Source organism: Egretta garzetta, unplaced genomic scaffold (assembly GCF_000687185.1).
Source record: "Egretta garzetta isolate BGI_Z169 unplaced genomic scaffold, ASM68718v1 scaffold215, whole genome shotgun sequence".
In the NCBI taxonomy this organism is placed as follows: Eukaryota; Metazoa; Chordata; class Aves; order Pelecaniformes; family Ardeidae; genus Egretta; species Egretta garzetta.
Window position 1 is genome coordinate 4,324,462 of NW_009259719.1, and position 15,571 is coordinate 4,340,032.

General features: G+C 35.9%; 1 protein-coding gene across 1 annotated transcript in view; it reads right to left on the reverse strand.

Moving 5' to 3' along the window:
* Positions 1-15,571, reverse strand: part of CACNA2D3 (calcium voltage-gated channel auxiliary subunit alpha2delta 3) — a 474,057-nt gene that overhangs the window by 149,048 nt on the left and 309,438 nt on the right. Inside the window, exon 15 of the mRNA XM_009639329.2 lies at positions 11,815-11,948. Coding sequence (XP_009637624.1) covers positions 11,815-11,948 — 134 coding nt within the window. The remainder of the gene's footprint in view (positions 1-11,814; positions 11,949-15,571) is intronic.

The window sequence follows — 15,571 nt, forward strand, 5'->3', positions numbered from 1 at the left end:
TTCACACTGCAAGTTGGATTCATCAGGCTGTATAAAGATTTGCTCACTCTGTGGAAAGAGTTACATTCCTCTTGTTTTTTTTCTTTTGGAAGAAGCTTTCTGTTGTTACTCTGCACAATTTGAAATTTCAAAGCTTCTTAAAAGCCAATTTGACCTGATGGCCAATAGCTAAGATGGATTTGTTGGAAAATCACGAACATAAGAGCATTTCTAGATGATCTAGGTTAATTTCAAGTATGCAGTTTCTCATCATTTAATAAAATGCTTGCAAAATCTAGTTCAAGGAATGGTTTTGGCCTGAGGCAAATTTCTTCATCACCTTTTGCTCTCTTCCCCCTACTGCATTATCCAGCAGGTCAAGAAGATTTTACCCCTACTTCACTCCTTCACTACAAGAACTCAAAGAAAAGGTCTTAAAATTATTTCATCTATCTCAGAGCTTGAACTGTTTGGAGACATTAAGGTCATTTTTAGGCATGGTAGGCTCTAAAATGTGATAAATCCCATTATCTTGTATTTGGCTACACAGCAAAAATTTCATGAACATAAAAAAACTGATTATTGCAAAATCAGCTTTCACTGTATCTCCATTTTCTTAAACTGAACTGTAACACAAAAAGGACAAGGTGAAGGAGGGAAGAAAAATTAAACTTTTCTTTCCTATAAAGGCAACTTGCTGTTTGCTGTAACTCCTGAATTTTTGAGGCTTTAAGGCTTTAATCCAAGAAAGAATGCTAGAATTGTTCCAACAGTCAATAGAAATATAGTCTAAGCCCCTTAAACTGAGATTTAACACAATTAATCTTGTCTTCTGTTGTACATCCATGCAACTCCAGGTACATAAATGGAGATGCTACTGGCTTACTTGCAAAGTAAATTAAAGAATAATCAACCAATGTAACCCATATGGAACAGACGCATATAGCTGACTTAGGTAGTTTACTTTTTTTTTTTTGACAGTTTTCTGGAACAAACCTAACAATATTGAAAACTGAAGCCTTTATTATTATACAGAGTTCATTGGCTGCAACAGAACAAAAAGACATTAGAAAGCTCTGGAAGTTGTATTCTTCCTTGGTATTAGTATACTGTTTTAATGCATATTCTCTTGTAGTATTTATATGCCACTAAACAAACACTATTGTAAAAAAAGAAAAAAAAAAAGTCATGTTCTGTAAAAGAGGTCCTTAACTGGGATGGCCCCATAGGCTCATGTCAACCCTTAGTATAGCGTCCCCAGGGATTTTAATGGTTTACCTAGAACGAGGCAATGTAAACTAGTATTTAGGGGGATTACATTTTCCTCCACAAAGATCTGACATCAGTGCAGGTGAAATGGTTCTTATGAATTCCAGAGATAACACTTATAAGAGTTCTATGCTTTCTCCTGCTGATTCTGATGTTCCCGAAGATCATGCATTTACTAACTGGTTAGATCATCTTTCACCTAATCATTAAGGGAAGTGCTTGCTTGGAAAGATCTGGTCTGACAAAATGCAATGGCATGGACAAAGGTCGAATGCCTTGCTGTCAAGCGGCAAGAACATCAGTAGGAAACATCCTATTATTCTTCATAGAATAAAGTTTATTTCTGAATAATTTCTCCAGAAATTACTAACTTCAAAGTAAATATTAGTCATAATGACTGCGATAAACATTACATTTACTATGTATGCTGTATTGTGTGCATGACTGAGTTTTATGTGCAATCTCCCAATTATACAAAAGGAGAGCTATATATAACTATCAACTTCAATATCTGCAGAAGAATAGATGAGAGAAGACTACTTCCTTTTATTCTCTTCTTCTTTTCCTTTTTGCACTGAATTCTGCCACTGCAGCAAAGCTCGAATGGCACCAATAATTTAATAAGTCTTTCTTATTATTTCAGTTTTTTACTCCAGCAGTGCAGATAAAGTATATTTCATCTTCACTGCCCTGTTTCTTCCAGAAAGTCAAAGAATGACGTATATGAGATCAAAGGATGGGATTTAGTACATTATACTAAATTAATTCCTTTCCTACATTATCATTTACCCTAAAAAAAAATCTGTTATGTGAAAACTAAAGACAAAAACAGAGAAAAAAAGGTAATATATCTGACAAAATAGCTACAATTTCCGTATAATTAACTCAATTTCACTCAGAATGGAGGCAATAAGATCAAAGACAGACCAACAGTTATCAGCTGTGAATGTCCTTAAGTAGTTATTTTTGCTAAGAATAGACATCTCCTAAATGTTGGATTCACCATAGCATATAGAGATCTAGAAACAAATTCTCCCTCTAGTTAGTAACTTATCACCTTTTGATTTTATTTCTGTGTCACAACAAAATCAGAAAATTCCCTGTGAAACAAGCTGGAAATGAAAATAATTTTCTGTCCCCTCACCTAAAGGCACTGTATGTCACTGCCAGACCGCAGCTGGAAATGCTCCCAAGCTGCTCTATCTCTAGTGTGCAGGTGTCTGCAAATGAGACCAATACCCTTTTGGCATGAATATGCCTGTTAATCAAATTCAACAGCAGAGCAATTCTCTGTAATTTGTATATAGTAACTGCTGGGAGAACATCCAGCAGGTGAAACCTACTGACATTTGTAATTCTATGGATTCTTTTTCACATACATCCAGTCAGTTTTCATATAAGAAGAAACAGTAATTTGGTGCAAAGCAATCGCATCATGAGACACACCATATTTACAGCAAAAGGAGCAAAGAAAAGCTTAATGATTCATGACAATGTCCTAACATAATATCTGTGCTTGACAGCTCTCAAAACAGCAAAATGGGTTCCTTTAACATTCAAACCTGACTGCATTTTCTGATTTCCAAAATTTAGTCACAGAATGTGTTTTGTGAGTGTAACTGCTTTGAACAACTATTAGAGCTGTAAATACTGGATTGCCCAAATACTTCCATGAAATTAACCAAATGCAAGCAAGGACTCCATGCTAAGACCTGGACAGAGAACACTTGTGTGGGAACCCAGTAGAAGCGGAGACTACAATTTGAAAAACTTGAACATCCATTTGTGCATGTTTTCACATTCTGCCCTTCACACTTGAGATCTCATAGACTGACAATTGCTTCATACGTTGACCTATACTCTCTTACTGTGTCCTTACACTCTCTGCCCTTTCTAAGCAAGTAGTGATTCTTACCTATTACTTTGAATGAAAATTATATGAAGAAGGTATCATTATTTAATCCTGTCATCATACATCATCTACTGTAGTAGGACATTAGTGGTTTATTAAAATTCACGGGTCTTCATAATAATATCAGCAATGGTCAGTGAAAAAAAAATGGAGTTTAAGTCAGTGATGTGAAGAAGGGGAAAATCCACATTAAAATGGTCAGTATAACCTAAAAACAAGATTGACCTTTGAAAACAGTAAAAGATAATGTGGATAGTCACAGCATTTTGTAGGAAAGGAAATGGAAACACAAGAGCGTTACTGAGAATTACATCATACAAGAAAAAGCTGGTACAGTTATTGGGAAACTGGGTTGTTTTTTGGAAAAAACAAAAACCAGAAACAAACAAAACCCCCCACAAAACCCAACAAACAACAACAAAAAAACCCCAAACCAAAACCCAATAAAAAACAACAACACAACAACCAAAACAAAAAACCCACCTGATCAAATATGACAAAGTTTGTAAAAAAAGTAATTTAGTTTAAATATCATAACATGTAATTGAAGAGGTAGAAGACAGATGTCAAAGCCCTTAAACATGGTAAAACTTCCCTGTTCTCATTTGAAACGTCATTTAACATCAAAAAGTAAATAGCATTAAAATATTCCTTAAGCTATCAAATTGTGACAATATTTGAAAAAGAGGTGAGTTTTTACTCTGTTTAAAGCAATGTTTCTGCGCGAACTACTCTGATTTGAAATTAGATATTTAATCTCTCTGTGCTCTAGTGACGAAAGATGAACAGAGACCAAGGTCAAGCTGTAGTTACCCTATCATAGAAAATACTAGAAAAGAGAATATATAGCTAAAAGCCAAGATGTAACACTGCTCTGATTTCCCTTCTATGGTTTAACACAATGCTTTTCTTATTTGCACCACACTGGGAGCAGAGCTGCTTAAGACCTAGCTTTGCTGTAGCATTACAGCTGCTTGCTGATGTCGCAGGAAGAAGATAAAAATAAGTTCTATATCAAAGCCTCCAAGTGCAAAGAACAGTAAAATGCATTTAAAGGAATCAACTATGTATCTCAAAGTTTGAAAAAGTACAATTTGCATTCTGCATTTCTCATGTAAATGTATGCTAGGAAAAATAATTATAATAGTAATCCATTTCAATGGAAATAAAGTACTGTAATATTTATAGTCTGTGCCAGAGTTATAATGACTGTGGGGCGAGAAGTGAAATGTCTCAGCATGTTCCACATGTTTTTAACACTGTTTCTAAAGGCTCTGGAGGCTATTAAATTTAATGAACCCATCTGCTATGAAATAGAGGTCCAAACATAATCAGTTTTCTCAGTGCCATATAATGCAGATGGCATTCCATGTTCCACATCCCCAGCAGGTAATTTTATGCCCCTCTTTAAGTGCAGGACTTTTGTTTTTGGTTTTGATGTTTTAAACATCTTTTTGATGTATCGCATGTAGCATTTTATAGTGTAAATACCATATACAGCGATACACATGAAAAGTGTTAATTCATTAAAAGAAATATTGCTCTTTCCTTACATTTTTGCTAGTGACTTTGACAACTAGCAATTAGCTCTCTGTAGTAATATTCTGTGCTTAATGCAATCACTGAAAATTGTTCTAGCGGCATAAGCTCCAGCACTAGCAGTGGAGTAAAGCAAACATGTAATTTATCAAATGAAGTCGTTTACTTCAAAAGCTGAAAGGCACACATAGATACGTACGTACATAGGTGCTATCTATGCTTATGCATGTCCTGATTTTTATACGCTATGTTCGCATGGAATAATGCACAAATCTTTCTTATTTAGTGTATCCATATTCCCATTAGGTCATTATGGAATTTATTTTCCTTTGCACATCCCAGTTTTCATTTCAGGGGGCTCAATTTCTGCGTTTTATTGGGACACACTGCACCATGACTATTGTACTGGTGTGTGAGCAAGGGCTCTAAGCTCAAATTTAAGTGGCACAGCATTCCTTGCACTGATTAGCACCCTGCTGCCTACCATAAGTAAATTAGATGTGCATTTTCTAAGAAAAAAGAACAACATCCATTGATGAGCTGCATCTGAAAGATAATGAGAGTGCGCTAATTTTATTCAGTTGAGAGGTTTATTCATTTACTCTCTTGAGCACTCATTATGTTTTGACAGTTGACACAATTCTTACTGAACTTGAAACAGTTAATGTTAATGGTAATTCATTTATTCTAGATCCAGCAGTAAAACAAACAGACTAGAACTGTTTAGGAGAAAACGAGAATACTTAGATACAGCAACTGGAAATTTTGGGCCACAGAACTTACAAAAGTCATGGCTCAAAGGCTTTTTTTTTAATTGGGCTGTCAATGAAGATTTCCACAGACAGACTGCTAACCATCAGCATAAAGGGATGTTTCACCTACATATAAATACGCGCATAACCTTATTTTATTGTGTGTACAAGTAGCTTCATTGATTGCCATTGTTAATGTTCCAAGCACTGTCCCAGATCTATAAGACCCCAGTGAAAATACAGCAGACTATAATTACTGGACCAGATGGTCTGCAACTTCAAACTGCAATCATGCCCTTATAGAAGCTTCAAAAAAGATGAAATGGTCAGAGCTGTTGTATTTTTCCAGGAACATTAATCCAGACTGAAGTGCTGATAAGAAGGTATTCCCTGAGCTACCTTCGATTTTTTCTCTCATATCAGAGTCTTCACAAGACCACTGTAGATCTGTAGGAGACAAAGCAGAGCTTGAAGAACCTTATTTTGAGAACAAACCTACCTGATGGAAAGCCTGATATCCATGAATGGGATTTTCCTTCCCTAACCCAGCTCACCCAAATGCCAAAGAAAAGGAAATTCTCATGGGAACCTCAGAGTCAGTCAGTGGTGATGACATTCTCTGATAAAGAGCTGTAAATTATTAGAGATTAACAGATGCTGGCCACAAACGGAGGGTTAGAACATGTAACCAAGTCCAAAGTAGGATTGAAAAAAAAGCAACACAGATTTCTAGTTTTTAAAAAAATCTAAAAAAAAATTTAAGAATTACTGCCTGTGTATAAATTTTCTTTTCACAGCAGCTGATTAATTTCCTGACATTCAGTTCTGCAGTGATTGCCAATATTTACTTGCTGTAGACATACATGAGCATTCTGAACACTCTGATGCATTTTAATGCATACCAGTACTACAACCTAGAAGTTAGTTTTGAAATAGAGGCCCAGGGAACCTTTTACTGGGATAAAAATGCTAATTACATCCACTTAATAGCACAATTAACTTGTGCCACCAAAAGTATTTGAAGATATCTCTGGGAATTAAAGCTAGTAGAAATGGGGTACTATTTAATTTTTGTTACTTCATAAAAGCTCTTCTGTGCATTGAACACAAAGAAAACTGTGTGAATGGAAGAAGCACTAAACAGCATTTTTATATCTCACCAGAAACTCCTGCATGGAAAAAATGCCAGCATAAGAGCTTTCATCTGTAGGACTTTCTGTTATACCTCTGTACATCATACACAGGACTTCACATATACAGCTTCCCTTGCTTCTCTGGAACTCGCCCAGAATTCATCCTTTGACAAAAAAAAATGTGTACCAGAATCTAAATTTCCATACTTAAAACATTTGGATTCTGACGTGACAGCTACCAGAGAAGCGTGAGCTTCCTATTCTTCCTACTGAATTTCTGCAAAGAACCTGAATCAGAGTCCAAAGTATGCCGACATAGTACTTGTTGTTTTTTTTAAGGATGAAGATGAATGTAAATTGCTTGATCATATACATAATAATGTAATTGTAATATCCATCATAAGCTTTTCAGAAATGTTCAATCTGGGCTTTAGGTCAGTGGAGCTACTTCAATATACTGCTCCCACAAGGGGAAATAAGGTTCTTGGACAGGTGTCCTTACTAGGACAGTATCAGGCTTTTGGTCAGAAAATATTTCCAAAAAATCCCTGCTTCAAAAAAAGAAAGAAAAGAGGTTTTGGGGTTTTTTTTTTTAAACAGCTATTGTAAAATTGAACTAAAATCCATAATTTAATGTATGCCTGTGAGAAGGTGGGGATAAAGCAAACGAAGAATCAACATATAGTACTTTAACACTGAAGGAAAGTATAAAGAGTAAAAACCACTCACCATTCATATTATGATGAATCATGACCTGTAATGACTCAGAACGCTTTTTTTTAAAATGAACTCTTAAATGCTGAAGCACCAAACAGCCATCTCCCAATATTAAATGAAATAATAATTTGCTCTTTTTATGCAAAGGAATCCTCCAGTTGGAGACTGAACGGAGCCAACACAGTAACGTATGCCTGAATCTGCTCACAGCTTGAAACTAATAGCCTGAAGGAGATGAACTCAACGGTGCATTAGATCCAAAGAATATATTCAGGTACACTTATGAGAAACAAATTTCACCAGGAAGAGTCAACAAAGGTCCAAGTAGGTCAAATTATACGCCCCAATAAACAAATTCTCAATCGCAAGCTTTTAAACAGTGGGAACTCAGGGGCCAGCCCAATCTTTATTTCCTGCAGCAAAAGGTAATGTTTCTTTCCACATTCCAGATGTTACCTTAAGAACAAGTTAAGGGCTTCTGTGCTTTATCGATGATTACCCATAATTCCATGAGACTACCTCTATGCATTACTTCACTTGAATATTCTGATGTCCAGGCAATTTTCCTTTTTCTCCCAATATATTCACTTGCATTGATTTGCTATGGATACACATGTGCTTAAAAGAAGTCATTGACCACTTTAAAATTTTTCCCTCCCTGAAATACATTCATACTTTCAGAATTCTTTTCAGGAAGGTGTACTTTAGGAAACTTTCAATTAGAAATCCAACTCTGTTTTTAAGCATCCATTGAGGTACTTTACTTTCTGAAGCATTAGGTATTTATAGGCCTTAGTGATGTCAAAGCCGCACTATCAGATCCAAATATGACATACTTTTGAGGTAGAAAAGTTGTGTTGAGACTAGTCTGTTGGAGTGCTGTCCAGATTTCACCATCTAGGGCCCACTGTGCACGTGTCCCATCTGCAGCCATCCAAGCTAGCCTTACAGCACCTCTAGGCAATACAGCTGGACACCAACACATAGCAAGACAATGTCTTCTCCTATTAGACTCCAAAATCAAGAATTATCTGCCTGTCCCCTCACTCTTGACAGCCCAAACACCCTTTCCCACAGAATTGCACAGATCCAACACAGCTTACTGACTTCTAGTGCATATCAAACTGCTGACCAGAGAAGTGCAAATGGAAAAGCCACCAAGCGTAGGTAAAGGTGATCAGAGTACTCTGAATCAGAAGACTAGACATTGGCTGGCATATCTTGCATACTTCAATCCCAACATTTGAGCCTAAAGGTATTGGCAGCACTTAAGCTACCAGCCTATTACAGGACTGGCACTCCCACTATTGTGAAGCTGACTTTAGAATTAGCCCAAGATAAGCCTGTTAAGAAAGTCTTAGGGCAAAAAAAGGAATCCAGTTCATCTGCTTGCAGAGCAAGGAGTCACCCGGAGAGGCCTCATCTCAGTTGCTTTATAATCCCTTCAACTATCAGAGGTGAGATCCTGGCAGTGTCCAAGGCAACACACACCTGATATACATACAGGTTCCTCCATGTTACATTTTCTGCATATGATACCTTGCCAGAGATTTCCAGTTCTAGAAATGCCATACTTTTTTTCTAACAGTAAGTGAAGTACCTCAGAGTGTCAAAGCTAGGCTGAAGAGGTAGCTATATGAACATTTTGCAGACATCTTCTTACAGGAAAGGTGAACAGATGCAGGAATTAAATGCCTTGTTTTAGTAGCAAAATTCTTCTGGGAATATTCCTAAATGGTAACACTTAAATGACATAACTTCTGGCTTTCACAGATGACTTTGCCCTGGACAAATATTGGATGAGAACAGGGTGGGGCATCAGGGGAAATGTTTCATATCCTAAGACTATTCCTGTCCAGCTTCTTTCTGTCTTCTTGCTAGTATGTTCCAGCCTAATGTTGCTTGCTCTGAAACACCACAGCTGGCCAGTTAGCTCTGATATTTGGTGAGAAGGGAATGGGGAAGTGTACTGCATGCTGTTAGGGCACAATCACACTGATCACAACCATGTATATCTAGCCCTGAGAGTCTATCCAGGGCTGTTCTGGCACAGCTGGATGATAAGAACATTTAAGCTGCCTGGAAATACACTATTATTTCTAACCTGGTGAGGTCCAAGCAGCAGCCATGGAGGAGCAGGGACACACACTGTCTGTGAAAATCAACAAATTATTTAGATGGCACTTCCAATGCCAAGACACTAGAGATGGCCAGGGAATATGTCTCTCAAAATAACACTCAGGCAGATTTAACTGGGGCAGAAGCACATCTGGTTCGTTACAAGGTTCCCTTCATTGCTCTTTCCAGAATTTTGTATGTGACTACCCTAATTTACCCTGTTCCTTTGCCTATGAGGCTTTTTGAGGGGAGGAAGAGGGAGGAGAAAGGTAGTTTGCAACTAAGCAGATCACAGTGTTCTATTTTTAATTCTTTTCTTATAGCATCCAACCCATTAGGGTGCTGAGTGGAATTTTTGGACACTTAAAAATATGTGTGTGCAAGTGAGTATGTGTATGAGTGCTTGTGATATGTGTGTGTATATATATGTGTGTATAGTGAAATTAATTAGCCGTAGTCAAGAAGGTGAGAAAAGAAGTAAAAGAGAAGAACATGGAAGTATTTTATTTTGATTGCAGTAAACCAGCTTTTGTTTGGATTTAAACAGTCTTTTATTCCAAAATGTAACAGCTCCATTATTTTTTATTTTCCTGTTTTCTCAAGATTCCTTCTCTACACTCCCTCTAGTGTTCTTAAATTCACTTGCATTTACTCACCCCTGCTGTATTCACTTAGTATTTCACACAACATTAAATTGTTCATTTTCCTTTAGCCTTTCATTAACCTACAGGAGAATCACTGAAAGTTAGACTAACTTTTCTGAATATTTTTCTTCCTGCAGTGATCAAAGAAATACAGATTAACAGATGAGAGAGTAAAATGTAAAATTAATTCTGAAACAGCATTTTGTATTTTGTTTGTAAGGGGAGGACTCAGTGTTGAGAAGGGTGGAAGATTTTGTTTGCAAAGGACAAGGAGGAGAGTTTCACTAAAACACGACTTACATGGATCTCTTCCTGCTGCTCTCTCTAGAGAATACACAAACTCCCTTCAACATATACACACACTGATTACTTCAAGCATATAAAGGCAAGAAGTGAATAAGAACTAGGTTCTCCTAGGCATTGCCCCATTTCATGGGATGCCCTGAAGGGACAGAGATAACAGGTACTTTTTGTTTATCTCATCCTTATGTTTCAATAAAAGAAAGAACAAAGAGGAGACTGGATTAATATGTTCTTTAAAAAAAGGAAACAGAGATAAGTGAATTCCCTCCAAAGCAATATTTCCAAGCAACTTTTTGTTTCTCCTTCCTAACTGCAATTTTAGTATTTATTTTACATTACCCATGGCCACAACTGAAGAATAGAAAAGACCTAAGCAAATGTGAAGATGAAGAAAAACTCTATTCCAAGAGTGGATTTTTTTCATAGAGTGTTTTTGTATTGATTTAAAACTAAACCTTCTAGAAGCATTACAGACTCAAAACACAACAAACAAAACCCCAAATATCAAAGTGAAGCTTATGAGATTCCCCACGTTGCCCCATCTTAATGAAAGTAAAAATTTAAAACAGAAAGAAACAAACAGCTTTGCCATAGCCACCTGTAATCTTCTATTCATTATACTGAATACTTGGCGTTACTTGTATGAAACGACAGATATTTGCTATAAACTCTTATTCTATGGATAATATACAAACCAGAATATTTTAATTGGATCCAAAGAAACATAATAAGAAAAATAGAAAAAAGCTATTTCAGACCAGCCCGTGAAAATGAACCACCATTATCTGCAAATCTGATGATTTATCACAAATGATACAGAAGTATCATGAGTGCTCAGTCACTGCATAACAGAAAGTTCTGTTTCAACTCTAATGTTTCACAGGGATGTCAAATCAAAATTGAACATTTATGACAATCTTGTTAACATATCATCCATTGAATCTACTTTAAAAGGCAGAATATTCTCATTATTCTTCCCCAAGACATCAGTTGTCACCTAGATGTTGATATACTAAAAATACAGATTCTTGTCAGTCTATGCTTTATAAGAATGTATTTATCAACACGTTTTAAAAAATGTAGAAAAAATGGTTACTCAATCTAATCAATGCCCATTTTTGATTAATAAAAGAAATGTACATTTGGAGGTCATAAATTTAAAAATTATGCTGTTACTCCTGTTTCATTATTTTCTATGTAATTCATGATGTATAAATATCTGCTAAAGTTCAGTAATCTTGAATTATATATCTTATATATCTTATATCTATATATCTTATATATATCTTGTAACATAAAGATATCAAGTCCTGATTCTTACACTGAATCAGCACATTCCAGCAACAGAAATCAGATGCACAATTTGTGTTTCTACCACAACAGTTTTGCTCCTAATTCCTCATTATATGCAGTAAGCCTATATTAAATGCTTTATCATGCAGACTTACAGTGCTGTCAATATATGCTTCAGTCCATACTACATCATGCTCTTGGTCAATAACCTTTGGTCGGCTAAGAACATGAAGATATTCCATGACATTCTCTTGAACATCAGCTAAGGTAGAGATCTGAGTAAAAAACCCTGTGAAAACACACAATTCCAAGTCATAAACCAGACAGAACAAATTAAGGAAGACTGCAACAGGAGTATGATGTGTTTTATGTCTGTAATGTTTTCTGGTTTTTTACTTCCAAAGAAGAAATGCAAAAAAGGAATGTCTCGTAAGAAGCAGCCTCAAGTAGTAATAATTGGTAAAAACAGAAGTCTGTGAAACCTTTGACCAGTCTTGAAGGACAGGGTTCCCAATATTGCTATGAACTACCGCATTGCACATCCTAAACTCTCTATTTCCAGAAAACTTTTGTTGTTTAATGGTAAAGAAGTTTGGTTGTGGGTCTTTTGTTGTTGTTGTTGTTATGTTTTTGGTTTTTTTTCCTTTTTTTTTAAAATGCTGTATATTTTAAAAGTTAGAACTGGTATTAACTTTGTCCTACAATGTCTCGTCCAGTTTGTCCAGTTTCAGGAAACATTACAGATTAGAACTACAGCAGTTGCATATACTTTAAAATGTTCATCTTTATAGAATGTGACTAAACATCAGATAATAGCAATATGTTATTTACAAATGTCACAGAAAATGTAGACTACAATTAGAATTGCTTGGCTTAGTGATCACAGCTTTGTTAATCTTTTAAAACATCTCTTACAACCTGGCAGCATTGAGAACAGCAGAGGCCACAGCTATTTGAGCTGTCACCACTTCCTTTTCAGTGCTTAGATGTCAAGTATCTTTATACATCACAAACTTGGCATCTGAAGCCTACATCATGCTAGGGTGACGAAGGAATGACAAATTTCAAGGCTATAGTTTCATTAGGCCTTATTTAAATGCATTGCTTCCCCTTCAGATACTTTCCTTTTCTTTAATGAGAAAAGACCAATATGGAATTTTCCTGAAAGAGGCCTTGCTACTATTTTAGTCTTTTGACAAGATCACAAAGTCTGTGGAGCTAGAATATTAAACATGGCAGCTGCAAAAAAATTTTGAGCTGTGTTAATTGTAGACAGGGCCAATTTTGGCAAGATTGCAAGGATGCTCTGTAGTCTGAACATTAGAACTTTCTGATTCAATACACCAGACAATAATTCATGCAGTACAAAACTGATGTTTCTACATACATTTCATCTATGTATGAATTAAGACACAATGTAAGAACAGACTTTATAGCAGAGATCTATAAAATTAAATGAGTCATAGTAGTAGCTTAATGCATATTTTCAACTTAAGAAAAAGCAGAGGTGGGGGGGTTGCAAAACTAATTCTATTATACTATGATCTCAGATTTTCCTAGTATAGTATACTGCTCAAATATTCAATATTTTGCTTAAAGAATTTTATTTATTTGATATTTTTTTTTTTTCTGTTAAGTCCGGTATTGTGTGAGGATGTTAACAGACTAATACATATACTATCAAGGTTTAACACTTGCTTCAAAACAGGGCTATTTTTTGTCTAAGGTTCTGAAAGCTTTTTCAGCCACAGACTAAAATGATTGACATAAGTTTAATTAGGAAATCTGTACTTGAGAAAGCAGAATTCTATGTATATGATGAAAAAAAGGAAAATTATAGTACACTTTCATGAATTATTGATTGGAACACTTATGGGAAAAAGCAATGCGTATATCACTCTTTCTGAAATGCTGCCTGCTCAGATTTTGGGACTGCTGAGTCTCCCAAGGCAAAGTATGGGTTTTTCCCTCCTGTGAGTAATAAGAGACACTTCACTATCTGGTCCTCTTAACTTGGTGTCAATGTCAGTACACAGTCAAAATATGATTATTTGCCAATATGAGCTATTCACACAGACAACCTCATAAACTATATATATATATATGTATGTATGCATATATACACACTGTGGTGTATAATGCTTTTAATCAAGGATTCAAAATACTTCAGAACTGTATGGATCACTCATTTTACAGGTGATGACCTACATTTTCCTAAAGCAGTTCAGAGTGCCTGAATTTTGGTATGTCTCATTTCAGAAAGATTAAAAGAGAACCAATATTCAGAGGCCATATTCAGCACTGTTCACATGTTTCAAGTTACCTACTCAAAAGCACACTCAGAAATTTGGAAGAATTAAACAGAACCACAAATAGACTGATCTGCCTTTTGCCTTTCTTCCTCCATCTCAGACTAGTGTACAATGGCTATAAGTGAGAACTAAGACACTAAAAGGAAAGAGCACACACTCTACTCCTTTCTCTGTAGGAGATTTAAAGCAGGGGATCCTCCACATACGCTGATCTCTCCTTTTCTCCTTTTACCAAACACATACTTTCAGTTGTCTCCATGGACAAGTTTTCAGTTATCCTTAAAGAGCAGATTTAGTCACTGTTTTGTTTCAGTGTTTTCTGTGCAATCTTACATCACCACTCCAATACTATTTGTTGCGTCGAGCTCCCATACTTTTCAGTGCATGTTATGCCAGTACTTGCACTTCTCTTACAACAGTGTGCAAAATTACAGGTGGAGCAGAAATCTGCATGCACTGAGTAGTGTATAGTGAACAATATGACAACACCTACACTTAAAAAATTAATACACTGAGTATATTAAATGAGCCCTGAAGAGTCAGAAGAGACTAATTACTTGAAGAAAATCAAGCAGTATTTTCTTACCCATACAGGCTGAAACCACAATTAATTAACACTTTTTAATGTCAGACTTCATTAAAATCAAAACCTTAAAGACTCATTTAAGAAGATCCTGGATGTCTATGCCTGGGAAATTCTTTAATCACAGCCTATAAATTACCTTTGAGATAAGAAATACCTTGCTGTAAAATGAGCATGCATTTTGATTGCCTCCTAAAATGTTTTTATGTCAGTTTTTCAAGTGAAAAAATTTAGCTACTCAAACAAAAAAAAAACCACAAACAAAACCCGACCAAACAGAAACCAGAACCCAATCTCAAATACATCAGTGTTGTGCCATACAAGTTTACGCATGTTACAAGACACTGATCATTATGAATCTTTTTCTTTTCTTTTCTTCTTTTCCTTCATTTAGAAGAGATCCATCTGGACCAGGTACAGCCAACCCAAAACATTCTATGATTCTAACATGAGCAGAGACACCTTCCTGGGCACTTATTTGTAACTGTTCTTCATATGGATGTGTATTACATTAGGTATTTCTCTTTGAAACATTTCTGAGAATGCATGTTGTCATATCACAACTTACACAGAACTCTCCAGGCAGCATGCTACAGACAAAGTATCTATTTCTTGTAGCACTTGCAAACCATCTCTCTAAACGGCACAGTAGGGAAACCACATTTTAGCCTAATTTCCTAAGACTCAGAAGATAGTGAGTCTGAATCAATTTCGTATCAACTTAGGAAAGAAATAAAGGTCTCAAAGCTAAATGAAAATTTGTGATGAGATTGAAGGAAGTGACACTGAGCATCCTATTTGGAAGCAGCCAGACGGTAAATCAGCACGTGTATAGTGGCCTGTGTGTAGTTGCAGGCCAGCCATGCAGTGCTTCTTGCCCAGTATGATAGCTAAAGAAGTCAAGATTAGCAAGTGGAAGAAAAAGGGAGAAAAAATTCCTATTTTTTTAATTGAATCTGTGTTTCACAGATTTATTCATATATAAGGCTGCAACAGATGAGAAGTTGAAAGAAAGAG